The sequence below is a fragment of the Sarcophilus harrisii genome, chromosome 5, assembly GCF_902635505.1.
Source record: "Sarcophilus harrisii chromosome 5, mSarHar1.11, whole genome shotgun sequence".
In the NCBI taxonomy this organism is placed as follows: Eukaryota; Metazoa; Chordata; class Mammalia; order Dasyuromorphia; family Dasyuridae; genus Sarcophilus; species Sarcophilus harrisii.
Genome location: NC_045430.1, coordinates 145,954,353 through 145,973,445, shown reverse-complemented (window position 1 = coordinate 145,973,445; position 19,093 = coordinate 145,954,353). Strand labels below are relative to the sequence as shown.

At 36.5% G+C, this 19,093-nt stretch overlaps 2 protein-coding genes across 6 annotated transcripts in view; one reads left to right on the top strand and one right to left on the bottom strand.

Annotated features, from left to right (window-relative positions):
• Nucleotides 1–421: 421 nt before the first annotated feature.
• Nucleotides 422–13,440, bottom strand: TMEM60 (transmembrane protein 60). 2 transcript variants are annotated; one of them, XM_003771465.4, is made up of 2 exons: nt 12,880–13,440; nt 422–1,131 (listed from the first exon to the last, which is right to left on the bottom strand). In XM_003771465.4, exon 2 carries the CDS (start codon nt 1,079–1,081, stop codon nt 677–679), a length of 405 nt encoding a protein of 134 aa, XP_003771513.1. In that variant the 5' UTR covers nt 1,082–1,131; nt 12,880–13,440; the 3' UTR covers nt 422–676. The 2 variants fall into 2 exon arrangements, with proteins under 2 accessions (XP_003771513.1, XP_031794544.1); XM_031938684.1 differs by lacking the exon at nt 12,880–13,440 and adding an exon at nt 12,498–12,730.
• A 130-nt stretch (nt 13,441–13,570) lies between these two features.
• Nucleotides 13,571–19,093, top strand: part of PHTF2 (putative homeodomain transcription factor 2) — a 147,974-nt gene continuing 142,451 nt past the window's right edge. For all 4 annotated transcript variants that reach the window (XM_031938682.1, XM_031938683.1, XM_031938681.1 and 1 more), the window contains exon 1: nt 13,571–13,781. The gene's annotated coding sequence lies outside the window, so the exon portion shown is untranslated. The remainder of the gene's footprint in view (nt 13,782–19,093) is intronic.

The window sequence follows — 19,093 nt, the reverse complement described above, 5'->3', positions numbered from 1 at the left end:
CTTTCTCCCTTCTTCCTCCTCACCAAGTCTCCTTACTGGGAATGACTGGGAGAGGATTCCTTGCTTTTTGTTATTACACTACATTTAGCAAGGAAGATCAATTTTAATTTCACTTGTGTCAAAAATTTTTAAGTGGAAACTGGCATGATTTTGCCTGGATTAATGAAAACATGAAAGCACAATGACTGTACTTACCTAAGAATTTTCTCCATTATTTAGCAAATACCATTTGTTTTAAGCAAGCTTTGTTGTTTATAATGAGAATGTAAAATATTTGATGTTTACTCATACAAAAATCATTGCTTTTTTTTTCCAAGTCAAGATTTGGATTGATTCCTAAGTGCTAATGAATGAGTTTTGCATTTGTGATTATTACATCTTTGAAGTATATCAGAATTTTAAAAAAGAAGTCATTAAAAAATGTGGTTCAAAACAAAGTTTTATTTTTACAAGTGATAAAGAGACTAACAATTCAATTGTAGAATAAATACTTTTCATGCTGTCTTCAAGTCTTTGAATAACTTACTTGATTTAACACTAACAGTGTAAAACTGCAATTGGTGTGGTTTTTAGTTCCTTGGTAGCCTTGAAGGTTTGCAAATATCTGGAATACTGGTTTTTTGTTTTTTTGTTTTTTGCTGTTCAGCAAGTTATATTGAAAAGTTATAGTTAAAAGTCAGTCTCTCCGAGCAAAAAAGACATTATATCCAAGTTCCGTCATAGCCCCAACCAGTAAGGCCCATAAAGGAATAAAAACATATGATAGATTCATATTAGTAAACTGTTCCAGTTTAGCACAGAGTGCAAGACAGAAGGCCAACTTAAGTAACATCGCTATGAAGTACCAGACTTTTCTTTTCATATGTCGTGGTCCATTTCTGTGGTTGTAACCAGATTTACATCGTCCAGCCATCTTCACAATCAGCATTACAAGGAGAATAGTATCAAATATCCAGACTGGTATGAATATAAGGAACCAGTTCCATGGTGCTTTCTCATCCAATTTCAACACCAACATGATCAAGAAGAGTAATGTAAAAAGCCAAGTGAGCAGTACCCTCTGAGCCAGGGACATTCTCATTTAAACAGTTTAGAGAGATGGATGCAGACAGTTGAAAAATTAAGTATATCCTATAAGGGAGAAAAAAATAACCATTATTCAAATTTTTTTTCATGCCGTAGTATGAAAAGTCACCTTATACTACAAGGACAAAACTAAGCTTATATATTTCTTTCAGATTTCGCTTCTTCTTCAAGTTTTCCTTTTTATTTATCTCAAGCACACCACTATTTTAAATGTTACTCAAGCTCAAAACTGTGGAGTTACTTTTGACTCTTCCTCTTTCATTATATTCAATATCCATCCAATCAGTCACTGTGTTCTACTTTCTTCTTCAAGTCAAGAAATATATTTTTAATTAAAATTTTTTATTTTCAAAACATAATGCATGGATAATTTTTCAACATTGACACTTGCAAAACCTTGTGTTCCAAATTTTCTCCTCCTTGCCCCAATCCCCACCCCTAGATGGCAAGTAATCCAATATGTTAAACATGTTAAAATATGTTAAATTCAATATATATATATACACATATTTATACAATTATCTAAGTCAAGAAATATTTGAGAAGACAAAAGAATTTCCTGTAAAGCTTCCAAGAAAAATATAAAATAATCACAATCTTCAAAAAAGAGTTCTTGGAATAGCTTAAAAGGTGCTTTATAAATCAAATAAGAAAGGTTAAGGGAAAAACTTGGAAAAGAAATAAGAGTAATGCAAGAAAAAAGAAAGTAAATTATGAAAAGAAAGTCAACCAATTGGAAAAAAAGATTCAAAAACTTACTTTAGAAAATAACTTCTTCCAATTAAGATCTAGGTAAGAGAAAACTAATGACCTCATTAAGATATTAAGAAATAAAAAAATAAAAAGAATTTTAAAAATTGAAGAAAATATAAAACATTTCATTAGATAAATAAACTAACTTGGAAAAGAGATCGAGGAGGGAGAACTAAGAATTAATGACTTTTTAAGAAGATTCTAGATATTATACTTCAGTTATTGAGGAAAATTGCCATGGGGTTCTAGAACTAGAGGGGTAAAATAGAAATTGAAAAAGCCCGCTGATTACCTCCTAAAAGACATCTCAAAATGAAAACGCACAGTTAAGATTCAAAATATTGCAAGTAACCAGGAAGAAAATTTAAATATTGTGGAATTAATAGTCAGGATTATACAAGACTTAGCACTTTCTACATTTAAGAGAGTGAAGGGCATGGAATATAATCTTCCAAAGAACAAAGGAACTGGAGTTGCAATCAAGAATAACCTAAATAGCAAAGCTAAATGTAATCCTGCAAGGGAAAAAAAAAGGATATTTAACAAGCTAAAATACTTTTAAAGTATACTTGACAAGAAACATAAGAAAGTAAAATTACAAGGGATTTAATAACATTGAACTGTGCAATCAAAAGAGATATGAATGAATTATTACAGTTATGGAGAAGATAGGGTACAGGGTAGGTAGTGTGGGAGGTTTATTCTTATTGGAACTAGGTTAAAGAAAGTATAAGATAAATTTAGAAGGGTATAAAATTCCTAACTTACAGAGAAATACGGGCAAGGGGACAGGACGAAAGAGAGACTTTTAGAAGGTTGTGAAAATTAGGAAGGCAGTGGTCAGAAGAAAATTGCATTTCTGAGGTGAGAAAGGGCAAAAAGGGAGAAAGATATAAACAGTGAGGAAAAATAGGATGGAGAGAAATACACAATTAGTAATTAATTTTCAATGTGAATGGGATGAACTCACTTACACAACAGAAATAGACAGTAGAATGGATCAAAACTCAGAACTTGACAATATGCCTTTTATAAAAAACACATTTAAAAATGAGACAGATTTTTTTTTAAAGGCTAGAATAGAATTTATTATGCTTCAGTTGATGTAAAAAAAGCAGGGGTGGTAAACACAATCTCAAAATTAAAGCTAAAAAGATTTAATTAAAAGAAAAAAAATTAAAAAAACATTATTTTCCAAGTACCACAGATAAGGAAGCAATATCAATACTAAATATATAGCACCAAATGCTATAGCAGTCAAAGTTTTAAAGGAAAATGTAAATGAATTATAGTGAAAATGGAGAGTAAAACTTTAATAAAAGGGGATTTCAACTTTCCCCTCTCAGAATAAGATAAAAATCTAACTAAAACAATAAATAATAAAGAAGTCAAAGAGATGAATAGAATATTAGATAAGGTAGCTCTGATAACTATCTGGACAGAACTGAATGGAAATAAAAAGGAGTATAACTTTCTTAGCAGTACATGACACTTAAGAAAATGACCATATAGAATAGGCTACAAAAACGTTGTAGTTAAGCGCAGGAAAGCATTCTTTTCAGATCATAAGGTAATAAAAATTACACTTAATAAAATACCATGGAAACATATTAAAAATCAATTGGATCCTCAATAACTTAAAGAATGAGTGGGTTAAAGTACAAGTCATAATAGATTACTAACATAACAGATAATTTTATTAAAGAGAATGATGAGACAATATATAAAAACTTATTGGATGCAGCAAGAGCAGTAATCAGAGGAAAATTTATATCTTTAAATGCTGAAAAAGAGAACATTGTGAAATATAAAACCAATGTAACCAAGATTAGAAGGAAAGCAGTTAACTGTGTGTGTGTGAGAATTACAGACAATTTCTCAGATAAAGATCCTATATCTCAAATATCTAGGGAATTTTGTAAAATTTGTAAGAATATGATTCATTCCCCAATTGATAAAATACCCTTCAAGGATATGAACAGACAGTTTTTAGAGGAAGAAATCAAAGTTATATATAGTCATATGAAAAGATTCTCTAAATTATTACTGATTAGAGAAATGAAAATTCAAATAACTTTGAGTTGCTATCTCATACCTATTAGATTGGTTAAAATGACAGAAGAGAAAAATTGTATATTGGCATGGTTGTGGAAGAATCGAGATACTAATACACTGTTGGTAGAACTGAATGAATCCAACCACTTTAAACAACACTGCAATTATGCCCAAAGAGTTACAAAACTGTGTATTCCCTTTGACCAGCAATACCATTATTAGGTCTATTTCCCATAGTGATCAGGAGGAAAAAAAAAAGAATCTATATTTTCGAAAATCATGGCAACTCTCTTTGTAGTGTTTAGGAACTGACAATTGAAGGGATATCTGTCAATTGTTTTAATGGCTCAATAAATTGTGATATATGAGTGTGAAGGAATATTACTGTGCTTCAAGAATTGATGAGCAGGTTGATATTAGGAAGCTACAGAGACTGGCATGAAATTGTAAAGAGTAAAACAAGCAGAACAGATGTGTTATCACTGCTAATGTTATGGTCCAGACATTCCTTATCTCATATCTAGATTACTGCAGTATCTTATTTACTTGGTATCAATTCTCCCAATTTTTTTTGGTTCACCAATACCAGATTTTCTTGTATTACTGTATTTAATACATTACCCCTCTTCTTAAAAAATCTATAATGGCACTGAAGGATGTGTAATATGTTACAGCAGAAAGCATGATAAATTTGTAGTTAAAGCCTACAGTTCAAATTCCATCGCTGTTAATTAATATCTAGGTTCTTGGTCTAGTCATTTAAACATTCTAGATGGTTTCTTCAAATGGTTATGCTACTATATGACCTATATCTCTTTTAGAGCTAAACCAATGATCTTAAATCTAAACTCAAGTTGATCTTCCACAATTTGGACATACCCTATATATACTGATCAACCACTCCACTTTTCCCAAATCTGAATTCTACTACTTATTCAATAAACTAAGCAATTACTGAATTGAACAGATGGGAGGATTCAGATTTGGAAAAAAAGTGCAGAGTAGTTGATATACAAAGTATTTTTAAAAATCATAAGGTAGTTATTTAAAAGTACATTAAGATTTCTGGCATATATGTATACATTTACACATAAATACACATATAGTTATCTATCTACAACTGGGATCAATCAGAAGAAGGATGCCATCGTGAGTGAGCTAAATTTGAAGGAATTGTAAGCAGCAGAGGTGAGGAGGGCATATTTCAGGTACAGACAACAGCCTTATCTTAAAGGCATAAAAATAGGAGAGAATATCACAAACATAGAGCAGTACCCAGGAATGTTTGATTGTCAGGCAGTGGATGAAGAAGAGTAGTTCTGCAGTAAGGTAGTCAGTGTGTAGAGGGCAGGGCTTTGTACTTTCTCTTAGAGGCAACTGGAAACTCTCTGAGCTTCCTGAATACAGAAATAACATGGCTCAACCTGTACTTTAGGAATATCAATTTGGCAGATGAGTGGAAGATGGATTGGGAATTAATTAGGTATGTCAGCAGTAATATGTGAGGGTTTTTTTTTTTTTTTTTTTTTTGAGGTGGGGAGGAAGACCAATTAGGAGGCTTCTAAGTAGGATAGGGAGAAGTGATGAGAAACTAACTAGAATTGTGGTTATATGAGTCAAAATAAGGGGACTGATTAGAAGATTATACTGTCAAGACAGAATCTACAAGACCTTAGCAAGACTTCTCATCAAGAGAAGATGACTTTAAAGTTGTAAATCTGGATGACTAGATGATCACTGTGTCATAAACATTCTATGTAATTGTTTGTCTTTTCTTTTCTTGTCTAGAATGCCCTCTTCCTTATTCTCAAAATATTTTGAAATCTGATTATCTTTAAGGTTGGGTTTCAGACCATATTTCTTCCACGGAACTTCCCCTTACTACTTGAGCTCAATAAATTGTCTCTTTTACCACGAGTTCTCAAACTGTTGGTCTCAGGATCTTTGTACTATTAAAAATTATTAAGGATCTGTTTAAAGAGTTTTTATTTATGTGGGTTATAATTGTAAATATTTACCATATTAGAAATAAAAGCTAATTTTGAATTTTAGGCTCTCTGAAAAGGTTTCAGAAATCCCCAGGATTCTCTGAGGATCCACTTTGAGACCCATATCCCAAGCTCCTAACATAAATCCCCTATGTTGTTTTTTGTTTCCCAAATAAGATTAATAATACATAAATAACTTATAAATGATTTTGTAATTGACAAACTATTTCTCTCACAACAATCAAGTAGTATAAGTCCTAAAAGACACATAAAAAAACCTGAATACTGGATCAGTTAAGGGACAAAATATCATAGCTAGTAAGTGATAGGCTTGATTCTGGGACTAATGAGCTTTCAATTATCCAATGCTACTTTTCTAAGTTTGGGAGCATGCACCATGTTAATGCTTCTCTTGAAATCTACTTGCTAATTTTGAATACTATAGATGTACTTGCAATTTAATTACAGGGCTTGTACTTAAGCCCTGTACTTATATTATTTTTTATAATACAAATCTATAAGTCTATGTATTACAAAATCTGAGATGGAAAGGTCAATCAATACCTGAAAGAAAATGACTTCTATAATATCCCTGACAAGTAGTCATTTGGTTTCTAATTAAAGATCTCTAGTGAGAGAAACATGCTGAGGCAACCTAGTCTACTTTGGATTGTTTTAATTTTTATTAAGTTTTAAAAAAATGAAACTGATGTGTTTCTATGTAGCTTTTATCTGATTCAAACAGCCTACATCTATCCTGCATTCCACATAAAAGGCTTTCAAAAATGTAAAAACAGTTATTAGACATTCTCTTCCAAATTTCTTTTCATAAGAATAACCAATTCCCAATCCTTCAACTTGCTTCCACATGGCATAGTTTTCAGTCACCAATCCTGATTACTCTCCTCTATATATGCAATCCAATATTCCAAAGTCCTTCCTAAAATGTGAGTGCCCAAAACGGAGTACAATACTATTGAAATAATCTGGCCAAGAAATTACCTGGATCTGTAGTATTTTTCTTACTACCTCATGCAGGTAGGTATTAATTTTTTTGATAGTGATAACAATTATCTGAAGAACTACAGGCAGTTAGATAGAGCTCAGGACCCAGAGTCAGGAAGATCTGAGCTTGAATACTGCTTCCAACGCTTGGTTGTGTGACTTTGGAAAAGTCGCAACTTTTCTGTACCTCAGTTTCCTCATTTGTAAAATAAAGAACTTGAACTCAATGGTTTCTAAAGTAACTTCCATTTCTTATGTAGTCAAGTAATTTATTTTCTTCCAACCATATCAACTTCAAGAATGTCTAACAATTTGGTACAAAAACATAAATGGGCTTTTTCTATGAATTTAAAATTTATGATGTAATTTTATGTTTTACATTTAGTAATACTTTGTTTTTTTTCAAGTACATGTAAACACAGTTTTCAATATTCATTTTTTTAAGATTTTAAGTTGCAAATTTTTCTCCCTTTCTTCCTTCCCTACCCAAGAAAGGAAGCAATGTGATATAGGTTAGATATGTTAAACATATTTCCACATTAGTCATATTGTGAAAGAATCAGAACAAAAAGGAAAAACTGTGAGGAAAAAAAAAACCAAAATGTGAAAACAGTATGCTTTGATCGGTATTCAGATTCCAAAGTCTTCTACATAGACCTCATTTTCTAACACAAGTCTTTTGGAATTATATTGGAACTTTATATTTCTGAGAAAAGTGAAGTCTATCAGTTGATCATTGCACAAGGTTGCTGTTACTACATACTGTGTTTTCCTGATTCTGCTCATTTCACTTAGTATTAGTTTATATAAAGTCTTTCCATGTTTTTCTGAAATCTGTCAGCTCATCATTTTTTATAGAATGGTATTCCATCACATTCATAACTTGTCCTGCTGTTCCCCAATTGGTATGCATCCCCACAATTTCTAAACTTTACCACCACAGAGCTGCTAGAAATATTTTTGTACCTGTGGATTCCTTTTCCTTTTTTTTAATGATCTCTTTGGGATACAGACCTGTTAGTGACAGTGCTGGATCAAAGGGTATGCCCAGTTTTATAACCTTTAGGGCATAGTTCAAAATTGTTTTCTAAAATGGTTGGATCAGTTCACAACTCCCATCAACAATGCATTAATGCATTAATTAATGCAATAAATATATTTTTATACATTAGTCTATTCTGTGTACATTTGAGAAATGAGACCTTTGTATGATAAAATTTTAGAATAACTTTTAAGTACTATATTATTTTCAGATTAAGTTCTCTCATATTCCAAGAGAGCTAAGTTTGGCTTGTTTTGTCTCTTTGTCCTGATTTCACAGACATATGTTTACACAATAGTCAAGAGAAAATAAGGGACATTATCCTCTCTGTACCACTCTCTCTTCTCTTTGATCCTTCAAACAGAATGGCAAAAACTTTATGTTTAAAGAGTACTGCATTGGAAGTCAGAAGCCCTGAGCTGTTTTCTGGCTTTTCTGAAGACTGACATTGGAACTCTTCAATTTTCAGGTGTCTTATCTGCAAAATGAGGTAGTCCAACAGTATGCCTTTTATGGTCTCTTCAAGCTTTAATATTCTATGTTTCTAAAAGATTTGATTTTATAGCTAAAAGAATAAACCATAAAGAGTAGTGATTTTCCCAAGAGCACACAGCTAATTTGAAGCAGGGCTAAAACCCAAATCCACATTGGATTTCTTGATACAATGCATTTCATTTTACTACTACTTTGGGGTCCTTGATAGCTAGGTGGGCTTTTGACAGGAGAGAGCCAGAATCACTAAGTTACTCCCAGAGGCAAGCATGGAAGGGGCGGATAGGATTATCTCTTTAAGACCCATATTGCAGTAGGCCCAGGTTGAATACCTTGTTCTATTTCTTGCATTGACAAACCCAACAATTACTATATCCAATAGTAGAAGAAGGCTAAGTTACATGATGCCAACTCCTGGGATTATTTTTCCCCTATAAAAGAACCTAATCTCCCTCTCTTCCTCCAACTCCTTAGGAATTTAGCTGAGTTCAGGGGTCATTAGGAACCACTGCCTTAGCAAGTTCATTAGAACTTAAGTCTACCTAATGTTGTCTTCTCCCTTGTTAATGTTCTGCTATGAAACTTAACTTGTCCCCTTGTTAATGATTAACTGACTTTTGGAACTTGGCATACCAATCAATGGCATAATAATAAAATCTTTGCCTCTTAATGTGGTGATGGTCTAAGTCTACTAATTCTTTGAAGTCACCTTGTGACATTGGTTCAAAACTTCAATATATTTTGGGGGTCTTAACTTCAACATCTGGTGGACTGTATAGGAAAGTCCTGAAACCCTAACATATTTTGGGGTTTCAGCGAGTCTGTATCTATGTACCCCATCAATGCCATTTCACCAATAATTTTTAATCTGCATTTTTTCCCTATTGTTTTCAAACGTGGGGACTAGACTTGATTATCTCTTAGATCCCTTCAGGCTCAAAATCTTAGGATATCCTCTGATATTTTTGTGGTAACTAAAGAGTTAACGAAATAACTTATCTGCTGATTTCATGGTAGTGGTGAATGTTCTTCTTTATTCATTTCCTAATCCTTGTTTAGTAAATGATGTGACCACAGTCTAATGACAGATAATTTAGGAAATGGGCTAGTTTAAAACAGAGAAAGATTTATAGCTCCACAAATAGATAAATAAATGGGAATGAGACTTAAATATGTATCCAAAGTGTACCACTGTGAACAGTGCCTAAAGAAATAGAGGGGAGGGAAAGGGAAGAAGAGCTGATGGCTATTAGCAGGGGTTAAAAAAAAATTAGCTAAAGAGAGGCATCAGAGGCTGAGGTCTCAGAGTAGTTTATTGAATGATAATGGACATTTCTATGATTTTTTTTTATTTTGCAATATACTTTATAAATATGATCTCAGTTGATTCACAAAAACTCTGGGGGTTAAGAACTAATATCCCCATTTTGCAGATGTGGAAAATATGTCAATATGTGGAGACTTAAAGATACTAAATTACTTGATCATGACAGAACATTTACTTTACATCAGAGGATTTGCTAGTCTCTCTCTCTCAGCCCAGCACTCCAAGTAGTCACTATACCATGGTGTATTTCTATCTATTGTTCACATGCTAAATTGCAATCAACCTATACTAAAGAGTTTAGAACTAATTCCGATAATAACCTGCCAGTTATTCCAATTTTTAAAAATGCATAAATGTATTGTCTGCAGGATATTTTCAACTCTAGCCATCTGTAGTATGTGATTGGTAGAGAAAGAGAGACCATGGCAAGAAAGAGTACCAAAGCAAGCATGGAGACAAAACAAACTTTTCTATTATTCATTTTTTCAAAGAAAATCAAAAGATCATAGATTTAAAACTCTGGGGAATATCAGAGATTAACTAATTTGCAGCTTCTTAAACTGTGGTCACATAAACTGTGGGGTCTCATAACAATGTGGGGGTTGTGAAATTTTGATTTATTATCAGTAAATGTTTTATTTGTATATCTTTTTATATACCTAATTATTTAAAAACTTTTAGGGTGAAAATGTGTCATAAATGGAAAAAATTTAAGAAGCCTTGATCTACTACAATTGCTTCATTTTACAGGTGAAATTGAGACTTGGAAGCATAAAAGGACTTCTCAAGGCTACATAGGGAACCAACAGAGCCAGGATTTGAAACCAGATTCTTGTCCCTCAAATCTAATACTCTTGTACCATTTCACATTCCTGCAAGGTAAAAAGTAAATTTTTTGCAGGCAGGAACTTTAAGGACATCTCACCAAGGCTGAATCAAATTTAATATAGGACTAATTTTCTGTAGCAAATTTTTTTTTTTTTTTTTAGATAAATGTTGGGACCCACGTTCCAAGTGCTAATGGTATAATTAGACTAGGAAAAGACACAGCTTAACTGAGTAAAACTCTGTGAGTGAAGCACTAGTACAACCAGAAGTGAATGGGCAAGATATTTCAGACTAACATTTACTGTTGGAAGGAGGTGTTAAGATTAGGAGTTCTTAACCTTTTCTAGGTCATGGACCTACCTGGAAGGCTGGTGAAGTCTATGTTCTTTCTCTCAGAATAATGTTCTTAAATTATTTAAATACAGTTTTAAAAATGAAACTAGTTGTATTAAAATAAAGATATAATTTTTTCCTATTCAGTTCCTACCTCTGCTGAAATCTATCTTTAAATTATGAATCCTTGCTTCAGACTATCTAGTTCTTCCACACTACATTTCACTGAAGATGGAATAAATGATTTGTTCAAGGTCATGTTATTAAATAATAAGGTGCATAGATGTGATTAGAATGCAGGTCATCTGATTCAGTGTTCTCTCCACAGTAATATACTGCTGACTCTCCTAATAAAGTAGGCTACTTATATTGGCTAAGGGAAAACTTGGCTTTCTCCTGATTTGTTTCCATGGCTACTTAGTGAAACCTAGAGGATACTAAATAGTGCAGTGTTTGTACACCCTTGGAAGCTTTTTCCAGAGGGCTTCCCCTTTATGTTAAAAAGTCCTATTTTAGGGTTCTAGGGTTGTGGCAACTATGGTCTGGAAGAGAATTTAACCAATGTCTGGCAGGAAGACCACAGATGATTAATGAACAGCCAATGATCAAGGAACAAAAACTGCAGTTTATTCTAAGGTTATAACTTCCTTAGCTCAGCACAGAATCTCATAGGCCTTTGTGTGTGGCCTCTGTTCCTTTGTAGTGGAGAATAGGATTAAACACTAGATTTCTTAAATTAAAAGGCTCTGCCTCAAAATACTCCCTCTACCACATAACTTCAGTTTCTCCAAACTATATGATTTCTAGCCTCAAAGTCCTATGATCCTATATACATAGATTTGTTGTAATACATCTAGCTAAAATTTAGATTCTCTATGCTTTTCAGAAGAGCAAGTTACATAAGCAGTAACCTGTCATAGGAAGCAGAGATGCTTTCAGATGCATTATCAAGGGGTCCTGGGTTTATATAAACTTGAAACATTTTCTGGAATCATGTACCCTATATATTTAAATGTTACACAAGGACTCATTTTGCAAAAGATTCACTTCTTATGTGCCAGAAGACTTTGAATGATGCAGGGCATCAAATAGTTTAAAAAAAAAAAAAAAAAAAAAAAAAAAAAAAGGCCTGTTAAACTAGAATAGCTAATCATTTCAGAGCTCACAGCTTCATTTGTGGGAAAGGGTAGTGGTAGTAGTTTCATAATTCAAAGTACAACCGAGAGCAAATGAACATCCCTTTATGTCATAGTTATTACAAATCTTGGAAAATGCTAAGCACTTTTTCATAGATCAATTCTCTCTTACCCACCCCACACTTTTAGGCTACTTACCTGTCACTATATTCTTCACCAAATCACCTACTTTCCTTCTCCTTTAAACCCATTTTCTTCCTTGTCCCAAACCTCACAGCCTTATTCCCCTCACCGCTAAGGTCAGGATTCCCAAAACTGTTCCAACACCAAACTTCTCCTAAATTAAAATTCACTCCAAGTGGATTTTTGTGGGGTCACCTCTATTGACTGTAACTCAGCTTTTACACAAAAGCCTAGGGATGACGAGTCACCTGCTCGAGGCCTATTTGTACCTTGAGCATCTTATGCATCAGTCTGGATGCGTCCTCATCTGCAAAGCAACACGAAGGATCCGTTCTGACTTCCCACAGCTCTTTCCGGACATTTCGATAAACGCTTGCTTGTTACAATATCGGAGAATCCTCTATACTTTCACTTCTTTATCTTTTATACTACAGCTTCTTTAACCGCTGGGGATAAATGATGGCTGGGGATGGGAGCTGGTTGGTGGGGGGAGGGTGCAGACAATGGGGGAGAGGGGAGGGAAAGAGAAAAGAAACTGGGGGTGGGGGTGGGGGGGTGAGGGAACTAACGTTCTCTCCTTCAGCACCAAGGCAGGGGGAGGGGCGGAAACTCCCCAGGCGTTCGGCGCGTTGGTCCGAGCTCCGGACTCACCTGGGTACTGCGGCCAGCCGTAAGGCAGAGGGGAAATGAAGATGGGGGAATTCGTCAGGTTATATCCCCGGGAACTTCACGCACGTTTTTCCCCATTAAATCCAGAATTCGTCACATTTAAGTGGAAAAAAAGCTGTCTGTACCATTCAGTTCCGGATCCTAGAGCAGCAACCAAATTAGAATCTCACTCAAGCTCCTCTCTCTGCTTCCCTAACATCCGGGGCGGAGTCTTAGAGGCTCTCTCACTACGTTTATAGGTAGAAGGAAAGCCAAGCAAACCCTTTACCACGCCTTCTTTCTGAAGATGATTGGCTGAGTCGAATGTCAATCCGATTCAACGGCACCTTCCTTTTTACTTCGGTTCGATTATAAAGGCATCAATTACATCCTCTTAAGTCTCTTGGATGCGCTTCCCCCGCTGCTATTGGCTAGAGGAAAAGCCAATTGGAGCGAGTTTCGGGGAAAGCTTTCCCCGCTTTTCTTCTCTATTGTAGAAAGCAGGTGCCAATTAAAGTGAACCAGACTTCGGCTCCTCCCACCCACGGTATCCTAGGCTCCTCCTCTTCTCTTTTCCTCCCTCCCTCCCCGTTTTCGGGGTTTGGGAGGCAGCAGCTGTAGAGAGAGAAGGAGAAAGAGAGGAAGAGAGAGAGAGTGAAAGAAAGGAGGAAGGGAGAGGGAGGCGAGAGAGGGAGAGGAGCTCTTGGGGAAAGGGGCGGGGCGAGGCGAGGCGAGGCGAGGCAACTCGGCTCGGGCGCCTGGAGCGTGAGCCTGCAGCCTCGTTGTGGTCAGTCTGGCACCCAGCGGCAGCCGCAACTGCAGCGTTAGCGTTTACCCGCTTCTCGGGTGTCTCCGGCGCTTCTCCCCCACCCCCGGCCCGCCTGCGAGCGGCGCCGGCGGCCACGGTAAGGGCTGCTTCGGCCGTGGGCGGTGCGGAGGTCGTTCGGGGCTGACAGAATCTTGGGGATGCTGCGGAGCGAGGCCAAAGGGGCGGGCGAGCCTGCCTTAGGTGGGAAGGCAGGGGAGAGAGAAGAGCATTCGGGGATGCCGAAGGGGGGGTCCCCCGTGCATCTGGCGCTCCGTACCCCGCTCTGCGGCTCCCCACGGCCGTGGTCTGCCGTCCGCTAGTCCGGCCCGGTGACAGCTCACCATTTCAGCGCTCTGCCGTCTTGGTGGTGACTGGTGGAAAAGACATGGAGCGGGCCCCCCCGCCGCCCCCCCACGTCCTTACCCGCTTCTTCGAGACCGCTGGGGGGGGGGGCGGGGCTGGGGGACTTTGCTGTCGGAGGGAGAATGAGAGGATGGGAAGGGTTTCTGGAGTTGGGAGGGCAAGGCTTGGGATCTGGAGGGGACTGGACGAGAGGTGGAGGGAGGCGCGCGCGCGCGCGCGTGTGTGTGTGTGATATGCGTCCTCCCAAACCGAGGAACCCACATAGATGATATGTGTACAGAGACAGCTAGCTGCAACCTTGGAGGTCATCTAGTCCAGCCCACTCATTCTGTGGAGGGAAAGAGGGGGGTCGCTGTTGGATAGGCTCAGCCGAGTGCAAAAGCAGCCCAGCCCACCCCCGCCCTCCTTCCCCCTTTGGTTGTCCAGAAGGAGGCAACAGTTCGGTTTTCTCATGCCAACACTTATCCCAGTGGAACGAGTGGTGAAGTCTGGCCCAGGGGCACTTTCTTTGCCATCTGGAGATCAGCCCATCGGGATCTCTCTCTCTCTGCTTCGACCTTTTAAAACTTTTTTCTCCTTTCTTTCTAATGTTGACGGCACCAAAGGTTCTTGTGATCTTATCTTGCAAACCCAGGTTTCTTCCTTCAACATCCTATTAAGATAACTTTTGGTTGTTGTTGTTGGTTTTTTAAATCACTTTTTATCGCTCAGCTCCCTTCCTTCCTTCCTTCCTTCCTTCCTTCCTTCCTTCCTTCCTTCCTTCCTTCCTTCCTTCCTTCCTTCCTTCCTTCCTTCCTTCCTTCCTTCCTTCTTCCTTCCTTCCTTCTTCCCTCTCCTTCCTTCCCTCCTCCTTCCTTCTTTCCTTCCTTCCTTCTCTTTCCTTCCTTCCTTCTTTCTTCCTTCCTTCCTTCCTTCCTTCCTTCCTTCCTTCCTTCCTTCCTTCCTTCCTTCCTTCCTTTCTTCCTTCTTTCCTTCCTTCCTTCCTTCCTTCCTTCCTTCCTTCTTCCCTCCCTCCCTCCTTCTTCCTTCCTTCCTTCTCTTTTCTTCCTTCCTTCTCTTTCCTTCCTTCCTTCTCCTTCCTTCCTTCTTTCCTTCCTTCTTTCCCTCCCTTCTTCCCTCCTCCCTCCCCTTCCCTCCTCCCTCCCTCCTTTTGTCCTTCTTTCCTTACTTTATTTCTTTCTTTTCCTTCCTTCCTTCCACTTTTTTAAACCTCAGAAAATAGTTTTTTTTTTTTTTAAACTATTAAAGTTTAAAACAACGTTTAAAATTTTTGGAACACTTTGTATAATGTAGTCACTTACTAGCCCTAACAATTGTGCTAAGACTTTTGTAACACCCTTTATGTATACCTTAGAGATGCATATCTTTTAAAGATATGAGTTCACTTTAGAATTCTTTTAAATCATGAAAAATTATTTAACAGTTTTATCTTTGGAGAGACATAGTTAGGGAGTTAGATAGACTTGAATTATTCCTTTTCTGGAACTGTATGATCCTGGGCAAGTCATCTAATCTTCAGTTGTCTCTATAAGAGATAAATTGCAGAGAAGGTGTGAACCTTCTTGGTTGAAGGAGTGAAATCTACAAGTTAGTTGTTTAAGATCATAGGTCTAATCCCTAAGCACTGTTTATTTTTTTAATAATACAGTTTGTTAATGTTTTACTATTTGTTTGTCCCACCTTAACTCATAATATTTGTGGCCTGCATATTTCTAGTACTATTAAAGATAGTTTAAGTGACAAGGAGATGCTTATGTTTAATTGAAAGGAAACATTGCAGTTTTTTTTTTCAGTTGAACTGGCTTTTCTAGTCTCTAGTCCTACTTAGGCCTATAAATTTAGAGATGGAAGAGACCTTTGAGATCATCACTCAAACCATATCATTTTGCAGGTGAAGAAAGTGAGGCGCGGAAAGGTTAAATGCCATAACCAAAATTATTGCTATGTAACCACAAAGCTTTACAACACACTATTATGAGAGTCAATGACTCCTGGAACTTTTTTTTTTTTTTTTGAATTCTATTCAGGCTATTTGTTTGTAAACACTCATGACTTTGGCTTCACTAAAGTGAGGTGTAGCTATGTTTTAATTTTTGCAATTTTCTGGAAAAGTTTGAGTGTGTGGATCTCAATATGATCTCATAGTAGAATGTAGTTAGGAATTTGTATACAGTCAAAAATATAGCTCTTTACTACTACTCCCAACTTTATATCTTTCTTTTCATTTTGCTGCAGTTTCTTGTATGAAAGTAATGCAGTTTTAAATTCCAGAGATAATTATACATGTAATAAAAATTTTAAAGCATGTTTTTGTCTTTGTTCCATTGGTTTTTATAATCAATAAGGTTAAGTACAACAAATCCATTTTAATCCTAAATTGTTTATTGCATAGTTGGTTATCATTTTTAGAGTGAAAGAAGTTTTGCTTCTTCAGAAGAAACAGGCATAACATAAATAGTGAAACTACATGGGTTTATTATCATTTTTAGAGTGAAAGAAGTTTTGCTTCTTCAGAAGAAACAGGCATAACATAAATAGTGAAACTACATGGGTTTATTATACACACACATATACACATATGTAAAGATGGGTTTCTTTTAAAGCAGAATTCCTAAATGCTTGTTGACTTGACTTGCTGTTTTAATCAAAATAACATTAAAACCCTGATACCTTCATACATAAATACATATTACTGACCAAGTGAAGTATTAGAAAAACTTACTATATGGGAATATCAGTTTTTAAAGGTGTAAGAGATAAGGCAGATATTTATCCCTCCATGCCTTTGTCTCTTCTATAGTTCTTCCGTCCTGAAGTTCTATTAATATCTCTAATCCTGGTCCAAAGCAAGGCTACCACACACTTTTTGGCCTTTTCCACCTTCATCTGTCTTCTCTTATTAAAATATAAGCTTGAGAGCAGTGCTGTTTAGCTTGTTTTTCTGTCCCTGATGCTTAACACTGCAGGTACATTGTAAGTGCTTTTAATAAGTACTTTTTTATTTAATTATTGAAGATTTTTTTAAAAAGTAGTTGTATTGTTTTTCTTTCCTTTTCCTTTTCAGGGCCCCCTCCTCTTTCATTTTCTTTTTTCCTTTCCATTTTTGAGTCTGGCCTTCCTATTTTACCCAGACTGGAATGTCAGAGGCTACTTGTAGACCCAATATCTCTACTAATAGTCTCCAAAGCTTTCACCTGCTCAGTTTCTGGGAGTTGTTCCCTCACGCACCTTGGGATCCTCTACTCCAGATTTAGGGCAGATACACTGTTAGCTTTCATCTTGCCCAGAACTCTCAACCTCAGGACATTCACCAGTCTCACTCTCCCTAGTAGCAGACATAAGTCTGTACCAATATGTAAGGCCTTATCTTTCATTCTTACCACATGACCCACTTCCTTTCCCTTTTAAAATATTCTTGATATGAATAGAATTTACAGCTGGAAGACTAATCCTAAGAGATCTTATGGTCTGGGGGTTTCTGATCTTTTTTGACTCATGGATTCTTTTGGAAGCCTGGTAAGGCTTTGGACCTCTTCTCAGAATAATAATTTTAAATGAAAATAAAATACATAGGATTACAAAGAAAACCAATTATATTGAAGTATAGTTTTCAAACTATAAAAACATTCATAGACCTTGATTAAGAACTATCACCCATGCTTCTTATTTTAAGATAGGGAAACCAAGATCCAGAGAGATTGAAAATTGCCCAATATCACACAAATAAAGTAAATAGCAGAGCTGAGATTTGAACCCCAAATAGTGTTCTGACCCCCAAGTTCAGTGGTTTCTAATACAGATAGATTTGTTAAAGCCCTGCTGTGGTTTCCTTGGAATATAGGGCTTCCCTGGAAGAGATGTAAAATGAGTTATGTATTGCAGACACTGATCCTCATGTTAAATAATCTGTATTCTTGGGATGGGTTTCTTCCTTGACTTCACTTCTCACCATTCTTTTCTTCATGGCATTGCTTAGGTTCTGGCATTAACCATCCTTCCTCAAATATATTCCTATAGCAACTTTGACTCCTTCTTTGCCTCCCTTTGCTCTCTATTTGTATGTGTTTTATGTTCCTCCAGTGGAGTGTAAACTCCTTAAGGGAGAGACTATTTCATTTTTTGTCCTTTTGTTTTCAGTGCACAGCAAGGCTTGCACATGGTAGACATTTGATAAGTATTTGTTGGACTGTTGAATTAAAACTTACAATCTGGTAGGCAACATAAAGAGCTTTGTATAGTGTAGTGAAAGAAAGCTGTCCTGAGAGAATAATTGTGGATTATAATCTGCTTTGAGAATCTGGGTATATGTGGATGATTATCAGTCAGACTTAATTAGCTTTGAGAAAGAATTTTTTTCTAAGCAAGCATGACAAAGACAGTTACAAAAACAACACTCAGCTTTTTTGTTACTGGAAATACTTTCTTGAGTCCATAGCTGCCATTCTTATCTGGTAAAAGGGAATCTCAATCCTTGAAGCGGTTTCATATCTCAAACGGCTGTGCTCATATTTATCCGTTTTCATTGCATCCTCTGATATATTGTCTACTACTGGTCCAGTCTGCTACATACATATTAGAGAGGAAGTATAACACTTGATAAAGAGATCTACCTCTTTCCAACTTGCTTCCCTCTGTTATAGGTACAGGGTCTGCTTTCTCAGGCCCTCCTGAATCTGGAATCCTCCACTAGTATAAAGATCAAGATGTTTTGCCTTTTACACATAGAGGATCTCTCTGGCTCTGGGCTTTCTCAGTGCTTCCAGGCAATTCATAAGACTTCAGATTGCAGGGAGTTAGTGGATGAAATGCATCTATGTGAATGAAATCACAGGCATGAACCAAAAGTTATATTAAAACTTATAATACAAACAAATTAGTATAATTGAGGCAAGTGAATAAAAATCTGGGCCTGGAGTCATGAAGACTAAACTACTGGCTGTGTGACTTTGGACAAGTCACTTAACTCTGCCTTATTTTCCTAATCTACAAAATAAGCTAGAGAAGGAAATTGCAAAGCATTGTAGTATCTTTGCCAAGAAAAAACTC